This window comes from Psammomys obesus, unplaced genomic scaffold (assembly GCF_907164565.1).
Source record: "Psammomys obesus unplaced genomic scaffold, mPsaObe1.curated_primary_1811, whole genome shotgun sequence".
Lineage (NCBI taxonomy): Eukaryota > Metazoa > Chordata > Mammalia > Rodentia > Muridae > Psammomys > Psammomys obesus.
The window spans coordinates 2963905-2987901 of record NW_026596057.1 but is presented as its reverse complement, the minus strand read 5'-3'; the positions used below and the strand labels follow the sequence as shown (position 1 = coordinate 2987901).

At 46.3% G+C, this 23997-nt stretch overlaps 1 protein-coding gene across 1 annotated transcript in view; it reads left to right on the top strand.

Moving 5' to 3' along the window:
- Lmx1a (LIM homeobox transcription factor 1 alpha) overlaps positions 1 to 23997 on the top strand; it is a 145503-nt gene that overhangs the window by 110412 nt on the left and 11094 nt on the right. Inside the window, exon 5 of the mRNA XM_055624523.1 lies at positions 23735 to 23907. Coding sequence (XP_055480498.1) covers positions 23735 to 23907 — 173 coding nt within the window. The remainder of the gene's footprint in view (positions 1 to 23734; positions 23908 to 23997) is intronic.

Genomic DNA, 23997 nt, shown 5'->3' with positions numbered 1-23997 from the left:
CTTCCTGCCTTAACCTGAAACACCTTCTTAGCACCAATCACTATCCTATACATTTTATGGGCATTTCCTATAGCAGTAGGAAGCTGGGGAAGATGCCAGATCAACATAGCATGTAGAAATGTAAGCAATTTAAAAAGCAAACAATTAGTGATTTTTGTGTTGGTTTATTTCTATATTTATTGGTCCCACTTCTGGTACTGTTCTTGTGTTTTATTTGTATTTGGTGGAAGCAGGAAAACCTTTTTCCCTTCCCCCACCTCAAGCCTTCCAGAGAAGTATCATCGGTGTAAGCCGTGGCCCACATCAGTGACTCACCCCCTGTACTGCCTGTCCCAGGGACTCATTTTCTCCATACAGTAGTAAATGAAGGTTATAGAGGAAGTGCAAGAAAGTGCTAGTTTTCTTTCCTAGCATCCTAGCCCGACCCCTCTCCCCCAACTCATTTGACTTCCCTTCCCAGGGGTGGAAGAGTCCTAGCCCACATCTCCCTGTCCATACCTTTGTGTCTGTGACTCAAGAAAACCTCCAGGGTTCTCTACGGATGATAGCAAACCAGTTTGTGGCTGGTTCTGAATACTGTGGGATTTTATGTGGCCAAAGCAAATGGGAAAGAAAGTAATTTAAGACCCACTTGGATTCTCAGAGGTCCGATCTCAAATTTGCACACTGGAGAGAAAGGCCGGAGGCTTGTTTAGGGCTTTTGGTGATGAGGATTGGGAGTCTGAATGTTTTAGTATGTGTGCACTAGGTGGGCAGTAAACCCAGGTGGTATTCAAGGTAAGGTTTTCCAAATGTTCCTTCTCGGAGACCTGTGAGGGTAGAAAAGCTGGCTGGCTCAGCTCAGTGTCAAGTTCACCCAGGAGTTTGCTGAGTATTACGTTGATCGGGGCCTGGGTTTGGAATATGGAGGCTATACGATCGTACGTTTGACTAATGAGCAAACACTTTGCGGCACAGACAATATGGCGGGCTTGTTGTACATGCTGGGTGGATGGCTCTGCCCTCAGGAAGCTTGCATTCCAGTGGAGGGAGGTGGTTAATAACCAAGGCCCTCAGATTATGTGTTGCTCCTCACATTAGTCCTCCCCTTAAGGCTTCTTCTTATGCATTTTTAAAGGTGTGTGTGTGTGTGTGTGTGTGTGTGTGTGTGTGTGTGTGTGTGTGTGTGTGTAGAGGCCAGAGGAGTGTTTGCTCCCAGAACCAGAGTTACAGGTGGTTGCTTGGGTGCTAGGAAGCAAACTCTGGTCTTCTCCAAGAAGAGCATACGCTCTAAACCACTGAGGCGTTCTCCAGCCTTTTTGTGTATTTTATTCCTTGGTGCTGGATTACTGTGGAATGGGCCTTGAGGATTTAGTGAGTCTGGCATGCAGCCTAAGATCTGGGGTTCTGTGATCCCCAGGTGAGAGGAATGCTGAGTGAAGGGAGTCCGGAGTCCGTGAAGCACCACTCCAGGAGGTGGTGGAGGTTTGGGAGCTGGAGTTGGGGGGAACCTCACTCAGCTGTTACTCCCATTTGGGTTTGGTGCTATGCCAGAGAGAGTCTGAAGGTAGGGGTATTGTCCCCAGGATGAACAAGTGTGGTTGGGGTTGTCAGAAGAAGCAAACACAATTCCGAGGAGCCAGGTGACATTTGCATTTTGGAAAATGTAACGTGTTCTAAAAGCATGTCCAAAGCAGGCTAATACACACTTAACCCTTTCCTGTGTTTTAGCTGACAGCTTTGGGTATAGTGAGAATGAGCACGAATGAAGGACCAACTGGATATTTGATGGGTTGGTTGGTTAATGACAAAGAGAAAGCAATGTAACTCTGTCCCGAGACACGCGCGTTCCCATTTTCCCCTGCGTACTCGGATTGGCCCCAGCCAAGCACATGGAGGCTCCCCATTCTGGGCCGAGAGTGGGAATCTCGTTGCCTTGGCAACTCTCTCCCGCTGCCGCTTAAAACCGTTTGAATTACACCCCTGCCAGGCAGTCACCAGTGGCTTTCTTTTCTTCCCAGCTCGTTTTTTTTCCCCCTGGCAGAACCCTGGCTGGAGGCATCTTCGGTGCGGGCCGGGTGAGCGTGGGGAAGCTTGCAGGCCTGCGGGTTGCGGGCTACGGCCGCCCTGCCCATGCGTCGCATGCATCCCCCTCTCTTCAAAGGCCCCTTTAGAAATGGAAGAGGCCAGGCTGCAGAAAACACAGCCGGACGGGCAGTTTTTTTTTTTTTTTTTTTTTTTATGAGAAAATGCAGATAAAGAGCCCGGCGGTAGGGCCATATGTTCCCCATAATCTCCAAAGCCGTCACTTCAATTAGAGCCTCCCCCGAGTTCTAATGCCCGATCCTGAGTAAACAAGCCGCTCTGAAAGAAGAACCCGCTTTCCAATTAAAAGTGTACTAACATCTCTCCCTCCCTTAATTCCCGCCGGGCAAAGCCCCGCGCGGGCGGAGGCGCTGGCCGGGTCGCGGCGAGGTCGCCGGGTCCGCGCCTCCCCGCGCCGCCGCGCCTTCCCAGGTGACGTCAGGCGGGCCCGGGATTAGGGCGCACCCCGCGCTCCCGCGCCGCGCCGCAGACTTAATTAAAAGTAATGCCACGGTAAATCCGCCGGCTCTGGCTGGCGGGGCCGCGCCTGCGGTGGGGGTGGGGGTGGGGGGAGCTTTCGGAAGCAGGTGCTGTGTGTGTGTGTGTGTGTGTGTGTGTGTGTGTGTGTGTGTGTGTCACTCTCGTCCTGTGCGACAGATAGCACTCTGAGTGTAGTCTCCCCGCACCCCCATTCTGGTCCTCCTGGCCCAGCTTCGAGGACGCTAAGGACAGGAAGAGACGGGGGCCAGGTGTGCGGTTTTTGAAACATCTGTCAGGCAGCAGCCACCTGGCATCCCTCAGGCGTCGATGAGATCGCTGAGGGTGAGCGCCCTTCGCAGACCCTTCAGTCCCCGCCTGGTGACATTCACACTGACGCTTGGTTTCTATGGGTTCTGTTGGGCAGAGCTGGTTGGGAGCTGCTTGCTTTCATATGGGAGAGTGATGGATAGATTAACTTTCTGGCCTACTCTCCACACCATGAAAGAATCAAAGAATTGAAGCTATTATCTGAAAAATCCCAGAAACATCAATAAGCAGAAAATCCTCGCCAGATCATTCAAATGCAAATGGCTCTCCTTCTTTCATGAATTATCTACCCAAGTAATTACTTTAGTTTTTAGTTTGGCCTTGGCGGTGGTAAGGGCGTCTGAGAATGGGTCTCAGTAAGTCCACGACTGTTTGTTTATTCCTTATTCTGTGATTGATGCTAACTAAATTAAATTGAGGCCGCTTGAGCAAACATCTCCGGGCCTACCTATTTGTTAGATGCTGAGTTAGCTACCAGCTATTACAAGTGGCAGGAAACCACCCTTGCATTCCAGGCACAGGGCTCCTTAGCGGACGAGAAAAATAACAAGCTCTGCACCAGTTACTGTAGAGATTCACTGTGTAATAGATGATACTGGTGTGCACAGAAATTGGCGAATGTGTGTGTGTGTGTGTGTGTGTGTGTGCGTGTGTGCTCGCACACGCATGTTAGGTGTGAATGACTCCTGGAACTACTCCAAGGAAGGCGGCACACTCCTGCAATCAGAGCATTTGGCAGGGAGTGGCGTGGGAGCTGGGGTGGGTGGAGGTGAGAGAAACAACAGTTCAAGGTTAGTCTCGGTTCTATGGCAAGTTCAAGGCCAGCCTGTGCTACATGAGGCCCCGTCTCAAAGAAGCAGAGACTAACAAAAGTCAGGAAGTGACACAGTGTCACAGTGTCACAGTGACAGGACATGGCGGCTTGCGCTTGACAGAGCAGCTGGTTTCTGAGCGGTGAAGGGTAAGTGAATGTGTGGCTAGAGAAGGTGGTGTTACCTCACCTGTCCCAAACCTCGGAAGTCGGGGTGCACCTAGGCATTGAAGGAAAGGCGGGGTCGTGGGCACCCTTTGCGGGACTCAGCTGCTAGTGTTGGTGCCTGGGGTGAGTTTGGTGCTTACACAGGAAGTGTCCGTGTATTGTGTCTGACTATGTTCTACACCCGACCTTAGCCAAACAGTGCAGAAGCAATTCAATACATCCTCAAGGTTGTGAAAAGACTGATGGGAGGGGGGGCTGGGGAGTAAGAGCAGAAAATGTGAGTCAAACTACAGATCAGATACTTTGTTCGTTTTAATATTCAGTCAGCTGCATTTTCATTCGCATAGTAAATCCCTACTGCGAGCCAGACCCCATTCCGAGTGTGGTAGGAACAGTGGTGGGCAGAACAGGTCAGACAGATGTCAGCCAGCTTCAATTCTAGACTCTAACTTACCAGTAGATAAAGTCAGGGGTGCTCAAGTTGAGGGTGACAGTAGCATTTCTGAAGTATGCAGATGATGTCACAGCAGAGGGAACATGTCCAAAAAGTAAAGAGCCACCTAGGTAATTAATTCAGGTGGGGAGCACTGAGGGGCTTGGTGAACCGTGGGTGTCTGGTCTGGTGGGGAGTTGAACAAATGTATCTAGGGTGTGTACCTGTGTGTGTGTGTGTGTGTGTGTGTGTGTGTGTGCCCGCGCATGCGCGTGTGTATGCATGTGTTTATGACATACTCTTGGGAATCATAGAAAAGCTGAGAGTTTAAAAGTGGTACTGTTTATATAAGTGTTTCCATTGATGTTATTATCTTACTCTGCAGGACTGCAAGAAATACACACACACACACACACACACACACACACACCCTGACAAATACAATAGACCAGTAGTTTTCAAAATATGTTTTAGGACAAAACGTCAGATTCTCCTGGGAGCTTGCTTGATGCCAGACTTGGTATCCCCTTGACCTTTGACTGGCATTCTGGGAATGGAGCAGTAATCTGCTGCCTTGAGAACCCTAAGTTCTGTACTGGAGAGCTCACCAGATACCAGTCCCAGAGACTAGCCCAGTCTAGACCACAGGAGTGGTCACCTACACTTCCTAGTGACATTGTTTACCAAGACTCATCTGTCTAAATTCCCTTGGGCAACTATAGATTTTTCTAAGTCACCCAGGGAAGATGAGGATTCAAATGCTCATCAAGCCTGGAAGGGTTAGGACACTGTTCCTTGAATCCTTTTGGTTATTCTGTAATAATCCTGCGACATCATGGGGCTTCCTTCACCACCAACATAATGTGCAACTCAGACTGTGACTGGCTCGTTTGTCCACATTTCTGTGGTACTGCGGGGGGCGGGGCATTGGATACAATTTGCACAAAACAGCTTCTGGAATACCCTAACCTCTGAGTCTGCAACATACACACACACACACACTCCACAGGTCCCTGTATATTACCATCACCTGCATGCCATTCAGACAACATTTGAGTCCCTCCTCTGTGACCAGCCCCCAAGCTACCTAGGGAACATAAAATAAGTTTTAAGAAATTACACTTTTGCATAGCCCAGACAGACTTCAACACAGGGTACAATCAGTGAGTAAGAATTCACCGTTTGAATGTATCAGCAGCTATTCAATGTGTAAATGTTTAACTAATATAGAGAAGAGAGAAACTGGTAAGGGTAGGAGTAGGCAGCGAATCAGGGAGCACGCTGTTTTAAAAATAAAGGCTCCTATGGGTTTGGGTCCCTTGTTTGATTTCCAGTTCTTCCCCCTGACGGCTGGTGACCTTGACTAAGACTTTGAGCTTCCCCCTCACTGCCTGAGAAGTGGAACGTTCTGAGGTTCGCATTCAATGGTGTGTAGTGCGGTGCCTGGCACCAAGTAAGTGCTCAGTTAAAGAGATGCTTTTTTATGCATGTGCATTAGGGACTTACTCTGGTCCTTCGGCATCCAGTTCACGCACTGGCAAGAGAGGGACCAAACCCAAGAGCACCAGCAGTCTGAGGACGCCCTCCTGACTCATCAAAGTGCCCTTTTCATGTGGGTTACTGGGACGCTGCACATTAGATTGTTTGACAAAGACACAAGGAGCCACAGCTGGTGTTACCTAATTTAACAGCTGGGGTGTGGCCAGAGGGATTTGGGGGCACTTGAAGGAAAGGCAAAGGTCACCATACAGTCTCTGCAAAGTAGAGCAGGCTGAAGCAAATGTGACATGGGCCACAGCACTCTCCGCAAGAACTGGCTTAGATCTATGTGTACAGGGCATCAGTTCACTTTTTTTTTTTTTTTTAAACCAACTACAACTTGGAGATTCCTTGGTTTTGCAGAAGGTTTTGCCTCCCTAAAAGCAGAGCTGGCTTCTACCGGGGAAAGGATGTCAGAAGTGTTCACTGCTCCCCTGTGCTAGAGTCTTGTGGCTCTCTAGGAGGCTGGGGGCCTGCTCCACACTGACCAAAGGGAAAGCCATGGAGAGCTGGCTTACTCTGGAAGAAGCTGCTTAGAACCACACTCTGGCATTTTCTTCCTGCTTTTTGGAGGATGGAAGAAAAAAATATATATGGAAAATGTCTCTCCTTCTTTGCTGAGCCCTGGGCTTCTGAGCCTGGGTTCAGAAACTTCTGGTGATTTGTGGTGGAACTGCAGATCTGCAAAGTGACAAGCCCTCCTGACAGTGCCCACACCCTCACACAGGGCTGCCTGCTGCTCCAGCACAGGCATTCCAGCCTTCTTACGCATGGCTCCTCCTGCTCCAACACAGGGAACATTCCAGCCTTCCTATGCACAGCTCCTTTGATTTCTCAGAGCCTGCTTCCCCACACCTAGGTTATTTTTCTTGACTCCGGACGCATCTAAAGGTGAAATGCAAGAAAATCGTGGGAGAAGACTTAGACTCGGGTTACAAGACAGCAGACTCAGCATCTTGCTGAAGCACAGCTCAGGTGACAGCTACTGTAGCTGCTCACACTGTGGCATAATAAACTAGACGGTGCATCATTTTAGAGACTGAACATACACTTTGTGGATTTTGTTCACTGTCGTAAATACTTTGTAGATGATTCTCATCATCTGCTCAGGCTGCTGTAACAAGATATCATGGGCTATATGGTTTATAAACAACAGAAATTTATGCCAAATAACCTCAGAGGCTGCAAGTCCAAAGTTGGGGTGCCAGCACAATTGAGTTCTGATCAAAGCCTCCAAGGTTGCAAGTTGTCAACCTCTAATTGTATTCTCATGACCTGGAAAAATACTGAGTTCTTTGGAATCCCTTTTATAAGGGCACTAATTGATGACTCCATTACTCTTCAGTGGTTCTACCTCTAACACTGTCATGGCTGATCATGGCTGTCAACTTGACACACTAGGCAGCAAGAACCTCAATTGAGGAGTTTCCCTGTCACGTTGGCCTGTAGTAGGCATGTCTGTGGGGCATCTCCTTGATTGCCAGCTGATCGAGTAGGGCCCAGCCTACTGTGGGCAGGGCTATCCCTGAGAAGATCAGCTTATGCTGATAAGAAAAGTAGCTGAACATGATCTTGAGAGCACTGGGCACCATCTCTTCATGATCTCTGCCACAATTCCTGTCTCCAGGTGCCTGTTTGAGCTCCTGCCCCAGCTTCCCTTGAAGATGGACTGTGTAGCCTATGACATGTAATAGGCCCTCCCCACCCCAAGTTGCTTTTTGGCATGATATTAATCAAGGCAACAGAAAGCAAACCAGAACAAATACCATCATTTTGGGGCTTAAGATTTTAATGTATGAATTTTAGGAGGACTCAGTGTTCAACCGAGGTCTCAATATTCCTCATCAGAAACACTTTTAGCATTTGTAACAGTTGTGTGTGTGTGTGTGTGTTGTGTTTGTGTATATGCATACTGTTTGTATATGTGTTTGTGTGTGCTTGTGGTTACCATTCACTCACAACTAGAGAAAGATTTGATTTGCAAGTGCTCAACGAGGCAGAAGATGTTCCCTGATGAGAAACCATAGCCAACTCTGTGATCATAAACAGCAAATTTGCTAGTATTTCCCGCTTTCATTTACAAATGTGGAAATGTGACCGTGGAAGATCAAGCTGAATGAGATGTAAGCAGCATCCATTGAAGTCCTTCATTTTGTAGCTGAGGAAACTGGAGACAAGTCCCTTGCCCAAGAGCACAGTGCAGTTACTGGTGGAGGCACAGGTAGTATCAACCTTCTCGTACCTACCTCAGGCCCCTGTGCTGCTGCCTGTTCTGTCTCACAACTGTGTTTCAGTCAAGGAGTTATGACTGCTCAGCACTATTACTCTAGTTGGTGGGTGCTCCCTTAAGACCCTGAGCTGTGGGGTTTCCTAGAATGACTTGGATAGTCCTCTAAATAATGAGGTCCTAAACAAGGGTGGGCACCATATTTCACATTAAAGGCACCATTTTTAATTCCTGTGTGTGTGTTTTGTTTGTGCAGGTGTACATGCTTGTGCCTAGATGTGGGGTTAGAGGTCAATATTCGGTGTTAACTTCTTATCTATTTTTGGACACAGGGTCTCTCCCTGGACTTGGAATCCCATGATTCAGTGAGATTGGTTGACCGTCAAGCCCCAGGGATCCACTGGTGTCTCCAGCACTGGGATTATAGGCACACACTGCCATAACTATCTTTTTACGTGGGTGCTCAGCTCCCCATGTTCCCACAGCAAGCATTTTATAAATTGAATCCTCTTCCCAGCCTATTGGTACCATTTCAGTGTTCAGCGTTTGGGATAGGGCACAGCTGATGTGGTCAGAAAACATTTTACCTCAGCTCTAAAAATATTTTACAAACTTATTACTTGACAGCTTCATGGGTGTACATAAAGTATTTTCATCATATTCTTTCCCCTTTACCATTTTTCCTCCACAACCTCCATATCCCTTCTTTCTAACAACTCCCCCCTTTACTTCATGCCATTAAAAATGACCTACTGAGTTTAATTAAAATTTCTTTCATGAGCATGGATGAGGGGTCATTTACTAGTGTATCAACGTTTCACTGGACCCGTTTTTTTTTTTTTTTTTTTTTGGTCTATAAAATAATGACATATCTTACAATTAAATCTACCTTGTATTTGATGAAACGTGATAGTTGATTGTCAGGACAGATTTCAGAGGCTATATCAATGTTAACTATTCCTAGTGGTGATGCAGAATGTGACAAAGCTTATATTCCTAACTGCTTGGTCAAGACGGCCCAGTACACACACTGGACAAACTGAAGAGAGGTTTTAAAATCAAAGTGCGACACTGTCCCACTTTCTCTTCCCAGTCTCTGGGATAAGATTTTTTTCTAGATTCTTAGGGGCCTCCGGTTTGCTTCCTTTGGCCTCTTGGATCTGGCCATGGTGCTGACCATAGACTTCCAGTACTAATTTCCAAAGAATTCTGGAGTCCTAGTCCGGAAGCAGTTATGTCTTTCACACTTCAGTGCACACTGGGTCCTCTCGTACAAGCCTTGCAAATATAGCTTCAAGAAGGCTAACACAGGAAGATGACTTGAGCTAACTTGGATTTGAGTGTAGTCAGTGAGATGGAGCAATTCCAGGTACTTACCTGGCCAGAGAGACAGTCACTCCTTGCTGACGCCCCTGTTGCTCTCAAGAACTGAATCAACCTAGAAAGGATACACAGCTGTGAAGACTGAAACCATCAAGAGATTTAATTCAGAGAACCAATAACACAGCCAGTGAGATGATGGACATGAAGGCAGATCAGGATGGCGGGACAGCCTCCAAATTAGCAGCAAAGCATGCTGTTGGGTCCCCTAAGTTGACACACTGAGGAAGTGATGTAAGTTCTGGGGCATCTGGTAGGAGCTGGAGCTGCCAGGTGTGAGCTGCCGCTGTGGGAAATGCCAACAGCTGCCAGACACACTACCCAAAGAGTAGAACGGTCATGGAAAGACCTTGGTTTCTCCCTGTCTTCTGACTTCCTTGTAAATGTGTCCCACTGGCTCATGCAGCAGCCTGAATGGGTTGTCCTTCAGGTGGCACGGAGAAAAGAGTGACAGAAAACCTATAAAACAGACAAGGAATAATTAGAGGCATCTAGTATGGTAGAAAGGGGAAAATAACAAAACAAAAACAAAAAACAAAGCCAGTATATTAGTTCAGCAAAGTTGGAGTCCTCTTCTGCATGAGTAGAGAGCAGGTGTCTGTACTTCCATGGTGAAGAAAGGAGGTAGGTAAAGAATAGACAAAGGCCCTGAATTTGGGGTGATAAGAAACAAGTGGTTCCATTTACTTTGTCTCTTCCAGTGTGCAATGGGATTCTCTCGAGGAACAGGACTTACAGAATGATTCTATCTGTATATCTATTTCTGATCTATCTGCCTGTCTGCCTATCTCTCTATCTATACCATCTGTCTCTAGCTATCATCTATCTACCTGCATACACATGTATATAGATAAATTTCATATGCATACATATATATGGGGTTTATTAGAGTGCCCCACAGGCTGTGGCTTAGCCAGCACAACAATGGCTGTCTACTAACAGAAGGTGCGAGGATCCAGTAGTTGTTCAGCCGGTGAGGCCTGACGTCTCAGCTAATTTTCGGTATATGCCAAAGTCCCAAAGAATTGGGCTCTAATTCTAGTGAAGGAATGGGCTTTCCAGTGAGAACGAGCAGGTAAAAAGAAAGAACAAGCTTCCTTCTTCTGCTTCCTTCTTCTTCATCCTTTATATAGGCTGCCGGAAGAAGGTGTGTCCCAGATTAAATGTACGTCTTCCCACCTCAAAATATCCGAATTAAAAGTGGGTCTTTTAAAAAACATTCCTCACAGGCATACACAGCCACTTGGGTTTTAGTTCATTCCAAAGGTATTCAAGTTGACAACTAACTTGTTTCTAGCTACAGTTTTTCATCCTATTTTGATTCAATCTAAGACCTTTGCTGTGGCCCATTTTTAACCTGAATGATCTACTGCCTGCTTTCTTTCTCTTTCTACCACAATCCTCTCTTCCTCTCTATTATAGCTGATCATTTTGAGCACCGGGGACATGAGCTCACTTCTTGGCTTGCTTTTTTTTTCCCCCTTTGGTCATCTTCTGATGTCATTTTATCGGCAGGGTCTTAACTCCCCTCCCGAGCATTCTAGCTGTACTCTAAAATACTCTCCATCATCACTGGGGTCTCCATCACAGTCATTCTGTTTTCAATATCTGCCCATCACTATTTAAATTTGACTTGGAGTCTGAAATGATTGAGTTCATTATTTATTTATTGGCTGTGCCTTCCCCAAAGATGTATAGGTTCTACTTGAGCAAGGGGGCCCATCTGTTTCAGTCACAACTGTACTTTCAGAATCTGCAATAGTGGCTGTAACATTAACCTGTGGTCAGTGTTTGTTGTAGGCAGAGGCCAAATAATCCCTTTACAGAGCATTTTGATTATTTGTTTGTATGAGTGTCCTGCTATTTGTAACTGAAGTGCTTTTTCCATTTCCTTCCTATCTTTATGTTAAAATCTCTCATTTTCTCTTACATATGTGTATGCACACATTGATATTTCACTTCAGGCTGTCCTGAAACTCACAAGGCTCCCATGTGCTCAGAATGTACCACCATTCCTGAGTTTGTTGAGTAGCTTTTTAGTATGATCTTCTTGTATAAGATATATATGAATGATGTCACTTCAGGAATATGCAGTTGTGGTTGAGAATATCATTAATGGTTTGAATTTCTTGGGTGTCTACTTTGAAAAAAGCTACAATTTGGAGAGATTAATTAAGTTGCTCCCCAAAGGAACAGCATTAAATCCAGCTCTCTGACTCCAAGGCCTCTTACCTGCTCTAGGCAGTTTTTCTATAGACTCTGTATTCTAGAACCCAGACACACATGGTCCTTTCTGACTGCCCCTACTCACCCTCCCGCACGGCCCATCACTCATTTGTGATAAGAGTCTTGCTTTTTCTCCTTTATTTTGTGTCTATTTTTATTAAACTTATCCTAAGCTTTTTATAGGTTGTCTAGCAGAATACTGCCCTGATTGCTATGACCATACTGGACTCCCCTCTAGTGTATTCTCTAGAATCTTATATTTCATTAAAACTCCTCATGACTTGTTTTGGAAATGTTTACTCTTTCATCTTCTCTACTACCCAATAAGTTCTTAGAGGCAGGGACTCTAAGATATATATAGTGTATATTTATAAATATATAGTGTATATTTTAAAATTATTTTTATTTTTATTAATTACAGTTTATTCACTTTGTATCCTCCCTATACCTCCCTCTCTCCTTCCTTCCCAATCCTCCCCTTCGTCTTCCCCACCTGTGTCCCTCTCCCAGTCCACTGATAAGGGAAGTCCTCTTCCCCTTCCCTCTGATCCTAGTCTATCAGGTCTCATCAGGAGTGGCTGCATTTTTTTCTTCTGTGGCCTGTTAAGGCTGCTCCCCCCTCAGGTGGAGGTGATCAAAGAGCAGGCCAATCAGTTCCTGTCAGAGACAGTCCCTGTCCCCATTACTATGGAGCCCACTTAGATACTGAACTGCCATAGGCTACCTCTGTACAGGGGCTCCAGGCCATCTCCATGAGTGGTCCTTGGCTGGAGCATCAGTTTCAGAAAAGACCCCTGTGCCCAGACTTTTTGGATCATATAATATAGGATAAACATACTAAAGTCTATATGCCTAAGGAAGCTTATCAGGAAAGAGGACTCTGGCTAAGATGCTCAATCCCCATTCAGAAAGGCAAAGAGAATGGACATCAGAGGAAGGAGAAAACAGGGAACAGGACAGGAGACTACCACAGAGGGCCTCTGAAAGGCTCTACCCTGCAGGGTATCGAGGCAGATGCTGAGACTCATAGCCAAACTTTGGGCAGAGTGCAGGGAATCTTATCAAAGAAGTGAGAGATAGGAAGACCTGGAGAAGACAGGAGCTCCACAAGGACAGCAAGAGCCTATGGTGTCTATTAATTGCTCTGCAAAATAAGTGTTTTAGGTGAATGCATGAATGATGGTTTAATGAGTCACCTCTGTACATTGGAAAGTATTTATTCATGAAGATAATATTTATATAAAACTAATAACCCCATTCTGTGGAAAAATAAAGTCAGCTAAAGAGAAGTGTGGTCTATGCAGTTGTCGGTTGTAGGGCAGAGAAGTGATACTAACTTAGAATCCAGAAGCAGATTTAGATTGCAGCTGCTGCTATGCTCACAGCTACCTACATTTCCCCGAAGCTCAGCTATACCCACAATGTCAAGTTATTTCTCATTTGCCAGCTCTCACCAGCATCAGAAGAGATGAACAGATAACCCCAAGGGAAGACTCATCTCAAGACGTGATCCAGGACACTAAAGGAAACAGACACATTTGCTGACATCAGGGTAGTGTGTGAGATGCACACTCTAGAGTCATCTGGGCCCTGCAAACAGAAGGGCTGATCAGCACTTTGCCTCAGTCCTGGAAGAGGTGATAATGAAGAGAGGTGGGAGAGAGTCGCTGGAGCTTGAGGGTCAAGGAGAGATGTCTGTGAGGCAGAGGCCTTTTTTCAGAGCCTCACTGTCTCCTGCTTGCTTGGGTACATCCACGGCTCTGATGGCTAGTGCCAGCCCCCTGACAAGGAGGAGAGTGACTCAGGCTTCGTGTGGCACTGTCCTTCTAGGTAATGGGTGCCAAGGCCATCCTGTACACGACAGCCTGTTATTGCGGTCCTATGTTACCTTCACCCTTTTCTCTAGTCCTACCATTATGATTTATAGGAAAAAAACACACGAGATTTTAAAACGTTTTAAAATTCCATGTCCCCTAATTATCAAAACCGACAAGCATCACCTAAGATTTGTCTGGAACAGTTTAAAATGGACACATGTCTTAACTGCCTGAAGAGTGAGAAGGTCTTATGATTGCTGACGCCTCTTCTGAAACTCCAGAACTCTTTGTGTGCATGCAACTGTGCGGTGGGAGAAAGGAATGAGTGAAAATTCTGAGTCAGGACTGTTTAATCTCTTTTCTCCTCATGATGTCTTTTTTTCTGAGAAATTTTATACTACCTCCAGGTATATGAATTTGCAATCTAGATATTCAAAGTAAACATTTGCTACTCTAAACCACAAAGAATTTTATTTTAAACAATCATTGCCAAAGATGTAATCTTACCATTTATTAAAGACAGAGACAAATTTGCGTAGTAATGAGATGGATACACTTATTTATATTTATGTAAGGAATTAAAGTATGGCTGAGTATTTGATGCTTCAGGACATAGACTCTTCATTATTTTTTAGAGTTGATATATATTTTGATTTTTAATTGTCAATGCTGAGAATGCTGTTTTGCGTAAATACATCCCACAAAATGTCAGGATGTTTTTAGGGTTACATCAGAAATTCTTCCTAATCCCAAGCCAAAATTCAATAAATGTTTTTTTTTTTCCTGAAACTCAAGTCAGCAATCAAACAGCATGTTTAAAAAAGCAAATATTCTAAAGATACAGTCTTAGATACTAATTTCATTCAGGCTGAGGAATGATGGCAGGAAAATAATAGAAGTCCTTGTTTTCCACAATCAAACCGATTGTGCTCTGAGAGACACAGAAACTGTTATGTGTACAGGAAAGACACTGCAGTTCACAGCGTATGGTAGTCTTGACTCCAGGCCGATGTGTTCCAGGCAGCGTCTCTTGACATGTGCAGTGTAAAATATTTGTGTTGTGTGTTCAGAACCAAAGCTGCCATGAGGTCACAGGGAAAAGCACAGGGACATAGTGTTAGAAAAGCCTCCGATTCATTCATTGTAAGTTTCACCTTTAGTTAATTATTTGGCTGTTGTCCATTCAGGACCCCCTTATTGTTGCCAGCCTTTCCATCAATGCCTACGTTTGTGATCCACAGTCTACAAAGCTGAGTTCTAGGTCAGGGGTTCCCCAAGTGTGCTTCCTGACCTGGCATGGCGGCACCCCAGTTCAGTTAGAGCTAGAAAGCACAGGCTAATCCCAGATTCTGAATCAAAAGCTCTGGGGACCAGCCTAGCAGTCTGTTTTGCCCAGCCCTCCAAGGAAATGTAGGGAAAGCTCACACGCCTACAAAAAAGAAATTGCATTATTTTCACCCAATCTCGTCTTGTCATCTATAAAGAACATTGTCTGTTGAAGGCGGTCAGTTGCTGAGGGTAGGCAGCCAGCCAGAAGTAGGGGCTCCTCTCCTTCCTGTAAGCTGACCCTGGAGAGTGTCTGCCCTAGTTCACACCAGCAATCACATCATCACACCTCTTCTCCAGGGTTGCGATCCCTCGATCCCTCTCTGTTTATTCCCACCTGCTTTTCTTCATGCCCTTCCTTTTTCTGTGTATCCCTACTACAGTAATTCTCTGTTTCCACGACTTTCTCCTATCCTTCACGTGGCGACATAACCAGGTATGCATGGATACAGTGGTGGAGTATTGTTGGCGTAGGTGTCAATGTGAAGGGAAGATTGAGGTTGACGTTCATGTGGCGTAGGCGTTGTCTTCGCTGAGCCTCGGTGATTGAGGTAGCTCTTAAACCCCTGATCTTTGAAGATGGCTGCTCAGCGGTTTATGGTTTATGGGGTCTGAGGACACAGGTCACTGGCCTCTGCCCACCTTTTCAAAGCAAAAGAGGGTCTGTTCAGATATAGGATGTATCGGCCAAGGGCTGCAGTGGGCTGATCGCCTGTGATCACACAGGCAGACTCCCTGTTAAAGCCCACCATGTAAGGTTAACTAAACCAGTCTCTCTTCTGTATGTCGAACATACTTCACAGTGAGTCCTTGTGACCCGGGATAGCTGTGAATGTGGCCCAACACAAACTGTGAAACTTATTTTCATCATGAGCAAGGCGAATTTGTTGTGTGTGTGTGTGTGAGAGAGAGAGAGACAGAGACAGAGACACAGAGAGACACACAGAGAGATTTTCTTTGTAATGTTCTATTGCAGTTATTGAAATGAACTCCATGGATGACAATACAATATTGCTATGCCAAAAAGTTGGATGCTCTTGGGTCTCTACATTTATGCCAATTAGTCAACTCTCCTGAACCTCCTAACCATCTAGAAGACTGTAGTTCTTTTTCTTTCTTTCTTTTTTTAATTAACTTGAAGGGATCATTAACCCTTTGTTTTCCAGCCTTGCCTACAAACAATTTAATTTCACTCGGCCAGTTTATTCTCCCGATGATGACTAATTAATGCAATAAAATTGGACTGCTCCGAAGAGAGATGGCATTCGGTCCACTGAAGTCACTTTCCAAATCAGAGCCCGCACAGTCATCTTATTAATATGAGCTAATAGGATGTCATGCACATCTCGCCCTGGGCCTGGTGAGCACTGGGCAGCTGGACTAATGAGCTTTTATCTAGGCTGAGCCCTGAGCCCCAAACAACTGAATTAACTTGTTACGAGCTTCACAGCCTCTCCCTTGGAGGCTGGCCAGACGAAAACAGAGCAAGTCCCAGGCTTTGTTTTAGCGCACGGATCCGCGTTTGCGCGGAGCGCTTTGCCGTTGAGGCACAGCTAATTTGTGCTGACGCTGTGTTTCTGGTGTGCGACAAAGGCACCGGCCGGCACAATTGGCGTTTATGCTCCCGTTAAGCAGTTTGCATTGCACGTGGTTCATGCCATCAGATAAGAAAGACAGAAAAAATTCAGTGAGGGAAAGATAGAGGGGCATGCATGCCTGCGTCCGTCCGTTTGTCGGTGTGTGTAGGAAAGAAACAAGATAGGTGTTAGCCTAAGAACTATTCAAATGTGCAATTCAACAGTACTGCACCATTCAGGGCCGATAGCATCTTGTTTCCTTTCACACCCCGAAATCACAAGGTGTTCCTTCATGAGCACCAGCCTACTGAGGAAGGCAGGAGAGGCATCCAGCTGTGGCCAGCCGCCGGAACTCGGGAACACGGGCACGGCTCCCCTTTGGGGCCTGCCTGGAAGCCTGAGCAGGATGCCCTGGCTGTGACCCGCTGGCCCCTCCCCCTAGCTGGCACAGATCCTCCATCTGCAGTGGACATCTCCGAACAAAGGTGTCTTTCTTGGAACACACTACTCACAGCCTCACTCGGGAGCCTCGCTTGGCTTTTGTCTGCTCTGCTCCTGAGACACTTGGAGCTGATTGGAGAGCTTCCTTGAGCTTGGCTGAAAGATGGTGTGTGTGTGTGTGGGGGGGGGGGTGACCGCATGAGGGACAGAGTGTGATGGGGATTTAAGTGAACTCTGTCTTTTTCGGAGACTGAAAAGAATGGCTTCCAGGATGAGCATGAATAGATATCCGCTGTCCAGGGGAAGCCTCCCCTTCAGGCCTTTTCTTTCCTCACTCAGTAATAACAGCCACACAGGCTGCGGTGTCCAGCACCTGACAGGAGGTTTCCTTGGGTCCTCACAGTAGCCCAGGGAGGCCTGACATGCAGGCAGATGTGTGTGTTTGGGGGGGGGGATGCGGTTAGGCAGCAGAAAAAGATTTACAAAAAGATTTACAGCTGTGTGCCTCAGTCAAGCTGTGTGCCTGTCCTGGGCCTCAGGTTAGCAACCTGGAAGAAGGACGCTGACACACTTCCCTTCTCACAGGACTGTAGCAGAAACAGCAAAACAGTTCAGTTGTAATGGTGCATTTCAGGTAGTACATACTTGTAGGTACAACCTATCTTGTAGGTGAAGAAATTTTTCAAGGTCAAAAGAGTTTTTATCCAAGGGTATTCTGTCGAGCAGCAGAACCAGGAGAGAAACTTCCATCTCCTTTATGGTTGCTGTTATTTTGCATTACTTGTGTGTTTCTGAACTGAAGGCTCAAGCTGTGGATATGAAGCATTAGGATTTTCCCTGCACTTGGGCCTGAGCATGCATAGGTGACTGTCATTTCTTGTGCTTGATTGGCAGGTGCCTGATCTTTTATTTTTAGCAGGTGGGAAGAGAGTTTCATGCTATTTTGAGCGATGATGAAGCATGTACTCTGGGCTGGAAGCTCGTATGGACCCAGTGCTTGAGTGGTGGACAAGCTCTTAGTACAAAATTGATGTGTGGCCTGCTGCTGCTATCCACACACGAGCACAGCAGGTCACTGATCCACAGAGTCCTGAAACCTCACATTCCTCCCATGTGCTGTAGCCGTGGAAGCCCCACCTGTGATACCCATTCCTCACTAACGCTGATCAAACCATCTCTCTGCCAGCAAACCCCAGACAACCTCTCCATCCTGTACCCCCTTCCCAGGGGTGAAATGTGGAGCCTCTGCCTGAGGCCATCACAGCTCTGGTTCCCCAACCTTCCCTCAAGTCCCGAGCATGCTGAGCTCTTTGGGAACACCTGCTTCCTCCCTGCTGCTTCTGAAATCTGTGCCACCACCACTGATTTCTTCATCCATTCACTTCTCCCTTTTCTTCAATACTTTTTTTTTTTAATTCACTTTTGGCTCTATCAAGGACTTTAACCAATTACTCTGTTATATTCTTATCACCTCCTGTTTGTTGACTTTCATAACTCATGATCCCATCCTTTAAGATCAAGGGATGATCATTGTTGCTCTTCTTGTCTGTTTCCTTGGTGCACAGGGTGGTGATAGAGGTGTGTGAGGAGAGTCTTTGTGAGGTGCCTCCATTCCCGTTTAGTGTCTGGCCTTCCTACTACTCAACTATTTGCTCCCTTGATTTCCTTCCTCCTCTCTCATCTGAAAACCTCTGCCGGCCTTTTGTCTTATTCATTCTTTGCACGCATGCAGCCTGCACCAAACCCCTCCCTGAGTCCTTCTGGGTGCTGAGTCTCTTTTTCTCTGTGAGTGCAGACTGGATCCTCCTCACCTCTGTATCTCAGTTTGGCTGGTAACTGGTTTTTGAGACCATCATTTAATGAGTAAGTGCTCAGTTAAGCGGATCTCTCTCTCTCTCCTGCTACTCCTCTCTCTCTCCATTTCTGTCACTCTCTCTATCTGTCTGTGTCTGTCTGTATCTGTCTGTGTCTCTGTGTGTGTTCTGGTACATGTGGAGGACAGGACAACCTTGATAAGAACACACAGGAATAAGTGGTTAAAGTCCTTGTAGTTTAGAAAAAGGAGAAAAGAATGAGTGAAGAATATCATTCTCAGCTGTCATCCTTTTGTTACTGAGGGAGGATCTCTCACTGCGTTGGGCTCACCCAGCAGGGTAGGCTGGCCGGCCAAAGGGCTTCAAGAACCCACCTGTCCTCTGCCTCTTCAGCACTGAGATTACTAGTGTGCCGCTATGCCTTAAACATGGATTCTGGGGGCCTGAACTCAGGTCTTAACACTTGTAAGGTGAACAATTTGTTGACTGAGTCATCACCCCAGCCAGATCTTTTGTTAGACCTTTTTTCCTGGTGTGAGTTGAGCTTTCCTTGAAGAACTGTGCACCAGACACTTGAGAACAGTAACTGCACAGACCCTCTCACCTCTTGGACTTGAAGCACTCTTTTGAGTTCATCATATCCTGAAATGACCACTGCTGTTCTCAGAAAGAATGAAATTCCAATCCCATACAGTGCAAGGCAGTGGCTGAAACAGCTTCCTATATCTCCTGTCATCATAAATCCCTCCCCGGTTTCTTCCCCTGCTCCCTCTACCTACAGCAAATCCCAGAGCCTTCCTCCTCTCCCCCAGCCTGGGAGACATTTATGAGGCTCATCACCAGGGAAGCACGGAGGCCTGTTCTTGTCTCCCCCTCTTCTAGCACGGTGATCTTTTATCCCCCTCCCTCCCTCTCACCTCCTGGACCAAGGTCAGTTATCTTATACCCCGTTTATGGGCTGTTGGGATTTTTCCAACCACCTGAAATGAATCTGCAAGGCCCCACAGGTAGTGCTGCTTGGTCTCCTGGTCATAAAGTATAGCTGGCTCTTTCATCTGCCATTGCTTATGTCGTAAATGAGTGGGCAGAAAGACAGTGGGGAAACAGCCTTCCTGAACCATTCCAGACTTAAAAAAAATAAGAAGAAGAGGAAGAAGAAGAAAGGGAAAGAAAGACCCCGAGAAACATGTTCAAACTTAGTGCCAAGCTAATTCATTTCACTCTGGTAGGCTGTACGGAGAGACTTAATCTCTGGGCTTCCCCCGTAGGAGTCAGCTTTATTCAGTGCTTGTGTCTAAATGGCCTCCAGGGATGCTGACATTTGTTGGAGAGCTGAGAGTGGTGTTCCTTTCATCTCTGTTGAGGAGTGTCACCTTAAATTATGAGGGATAGCTCCAGCCCACATCTGGGTGTGGGAGGCTCTGGCAATGGAGGGGGCCTGCTCCTTTTGCTGTTTGAAGGTTTTCTACCGTCTTCTGCCTCCTGGTACCCCAGCCGACACTTCCATACTCTCATGGAGAAGTTTGTGGAGTCTGGCAAGTCTCACGGCAGAAAGAGAGAAGAAAGGAGCCTCAGCGAATGTCACAGAGCAGCCCAGAGCAGCCCCAGGAAAGTCACAGAACATCCTGGGCTGCTAGTATTCACACACCGTAGTGGAAGTGGTCGAAGGAGAGGGATGGACAGTTCCTGAAATTCCAAATTACTTGTCACTCTCCATCCTCGGGATTTGACTCATCCTGACCCACCAGGATAACTGGTAGCAGCATCCCAGTTAAAAAGTGTACATGATACTGACCACAGCAGAGAACACATCAGGTCCTGCTAGCTGTCCATCACAGTGTACCAGCTGAAAAGTTCCTCTTGCCCCAGAGTCAGGGCCTAGAAGAATGGGGCATGGGCACAGGATGCATATGTTTGCATGCAGGGGCAGGAGATTTGGTGGGAGCTAGGGCAAAGGTCACTAAACTGAAGCACTCAGACTATATTTGGCCTGCTGTCTCTTGTGCAAATGCAGGTGTACCGGACATGGGTATGCACATGGCTGCCCTTGGGCTACGCCACAGTGCTGGTGGTAGAGAATAGAGTGTGAACTGAGACCAGACAGCTGGTGGAGACTAAAGGAATTCCTCTCAGAAATTTCACAAAGTCTGGAGTCTCCCGAGGAGGGAGAATGTGTGATAGACAACCTGTCACACTGCTTTCCTGGAGAGGGCCAGCATATACAGGCCGTTGTTATCACTTTAGATTTTTACGTTTTCATTCCTCACATGATCCAACATTTCAATACCCATTTGCATCAAAGGATGTGGGAAATGAGTATAAAAGAATCATTTGAAAAGACACGTGCAAGCGCCATTTTATTGACAACGCTAGCAGAAGACAGGCTTCAGGTGATCTCCTGATTTCATTTTAGAACGTGCTCTCTACTGGTGCTCATTTGCAGTGCCAGTCTACTGACTCCTGCCCACTCCTACCTGCCTGCTTTCGGGAGATCTGCATGTCATGTCACTTGGGCTGGCATGTCAGTCAACTGAAGGATTGGTAACAGCAGAAATTCCTCTTTACCTTCATGAGGGGTTTAGGGAGTCTCTGACCTGCTAAGATTAAGGCCTTTCAAGGATGAATATGTACAGATATGACTTTCTTTTTCTACCTTTAGCCTCTTAGGGGAATCCTCTTATTTTACTGAGGCTTTTGCTTTCAATGTTTATTTTTCTCCTTGCTGTTCTGCAAACCTGCTAGGATCGACTTGAAAACCCTCAGCACGGCTATGACTAAGATTGCCTGCGACACCACTCCTTGGAAAGTGCAGCTTCAGAGCTGAAGGATCTAGGGCCATCCCCCTCCCCAAGAGGACTTTGGTGCTAATGCTCCTTAATCTCTCAGGGTCGTTCATTTGTACCTTTGGTGGGGAGCGACCATGGGGAGAATATAACCTTTCTACAGCATGTGTTAAGCATCACCTGTGTGCTGGGGTCGTGTGAGCTTCTTTGTACATAGCATCAGTGCTTCTGGGACACCCACAGGGTGGATGTTACTGTCATCAGTATGTAGTGGAGGAAACCAACTGGGGAACTGGGGACATGACATGACTAGCAAAGGGCTAACGAGGGGTGGGAGTGCCTGCCTACCTCAGTCTCATTATAGTTCAGCGGATTCACAGGTAAGTGCCCCTTCACAAGCTATGAATTTTGAAAGCCCATAGAAAGAGAAAAATGTTTCTTTCATATAAATGAAATGTCTGGCTCTGGCAGAGTGCTAATTCAGAACTCAGCTCATATCCTAACTAAACAATCATGTACAAATGTTATCTCCTCTGTGGAAGAGGTAGGAGTAAAAGAAATGACGTGCGTGTGGCATGCAACCGGTGGGCCTGCCTTGAGGGGTTTTAAAAAGTAGCCAGCATGAAGCAGGGCAAGCATATGAGGTAAGGGTTTCCCTGCAAGGAGGGCAGGAAGCTCTCTAAGACCCAGAGATAATGGTGGGTATCCTCAGGATAGCGTGGATCCACAACTCCCCTTGGCTCCCGATGCACAGAGTAAAAAAGAAATAACTCACTAGACCTTTGAAACACCTTCTGGGTCTCTGAGAAGTGCCTGTATAGAAGACTTCTTTCTACTCTGGGCATTCTGAGTCGTCAATTATAGATCTTGTAAGTGCTCAGCTGTAAGTGGGACATCGTAAGTGATGACCAGAGCCTTGGCCAGCCAAGGCTCTGGAAACAATATGGAAGAGGAGGCAGAAAGAATGTAGGAGCCAAAGGATAGGAGACATGCTGTGAAATGTTGTTTTCTGGACATGATATATCTGTTGCACTCATGAATTCATAGCGCCTGTGTTTGACTGCACAAGACCTGTACAAGACCAAGCCAGCCAAGATTCTAGCACATATGGGGCAGGAACTTACGAGGCTCCACCTATAAATGAGTACCTATTGGTGGTTGATGGCTGTTGGGGAAGGGTACACCCTTTTGTTGGAGATGTGGGCACTGGTAGGTTGCCCATGTTCTGGTAGATGACCCCACATCCACACACATGTGGGAAGCACTAAATGGACTTAGTGAGTTTTTTTATATCTAAATGTTTTTTTTAATTTTTATTAATTACAGTTTATTCACTTTGCATCCCCCCCGGAGCTCCCTCCTTCCTCCCCTTCCAATTTCACCCTTCCTCCCCCTTCTCCACCCATGCCCCCCCCCCGAGTTCTTCTTCCTTCCTTATATTTATGATGAAAAATATAAGGAAACATGAAGCTGGGAAGTAGACATGTGTGAGAACATCTTGGGGCAGCTGGAGGGAGAGAGCAGAGGTGGATTTGATTATTTTTCATTGTATACATGGGTGAAGTTCTAAAAGAATAAAAAGGAGAAAATACTCCTGTGTTAGTCACTGCTCATCGAGTTGAAGTAGTTCGCATACTTTTCTTAAGGAGTTGCTTACTTTAGAGAATAGAGGCTTCGATGAATTGTTAGTGTGTTACCTGGTCATTCCGTGATGTCTGTGCCTGTAGATAACATGATGCTGGTTTTTGGTGGCCCGTTAAACAGTAATATTTTCTACCTCCTGGCAGTAGCTAAATTTTATTTTATTTTTTTATATAGTTCCGTAAAGTTATGCCTGAGTCCCTTTGGTCTAGTATTGAAAAAAATGACATCAAGGAAACCACACTAGTAACCAACAGTTTCCAGGCAATGGTTGTGTACTGAAGAGCATTTTGAACACTTACTAATACAGGCTCGTTTCATCTCCTCAGTGATTCTGTGGAAGCAGGCTCTCTTATGTCACGATTCTTCACATGAAAAGTAGAGTCAGAGTTGATTAGCTTACTTAAGGCCACACGGTTGGTAAGTGTGCAGCCAGGACTTCATGCTGTGATAAAGCCCTGAGGAGAAGTATGATCGGGCTTTCCGGCTCTAGCCTCTGAGCCCTAGAAGCGTTTTCTTAGCCTCTTTCTTGAAGCTCTTAAAGCTGCACTGCACAGGTTATTGCATCACATTGAAAGCCATCTTGGGAATGTAGCATCCAAGAGCTTATTTTGGAGCAACCCACAGCTGCACAAGGTGCCATCTGAGAACTGGGGATACTGTTCTCTGCTTCCTCTTAGGCAAAAGCGATGATGAAGAGAGTCTTTGCAAGTCAACCCATGGGGCAGGGAAAGGAACGTCAGAGGACGGCAAGGACCATAAGCGACCCAAACGTCCCAGAACCATCTTGACCACTCAGCAGAGGAGAGCATTCAAGGCCTCATTTGAAGTATCCTCCAAGCCCTGCAGAAAGGTATAAGAGGGGCAAGGCCAGGAGAAGGGAGCCAGGTGTTTCATCTGTGTGCAGCTGGACTCCCCTGGGATAGTAGAGGGCACTGGGCGG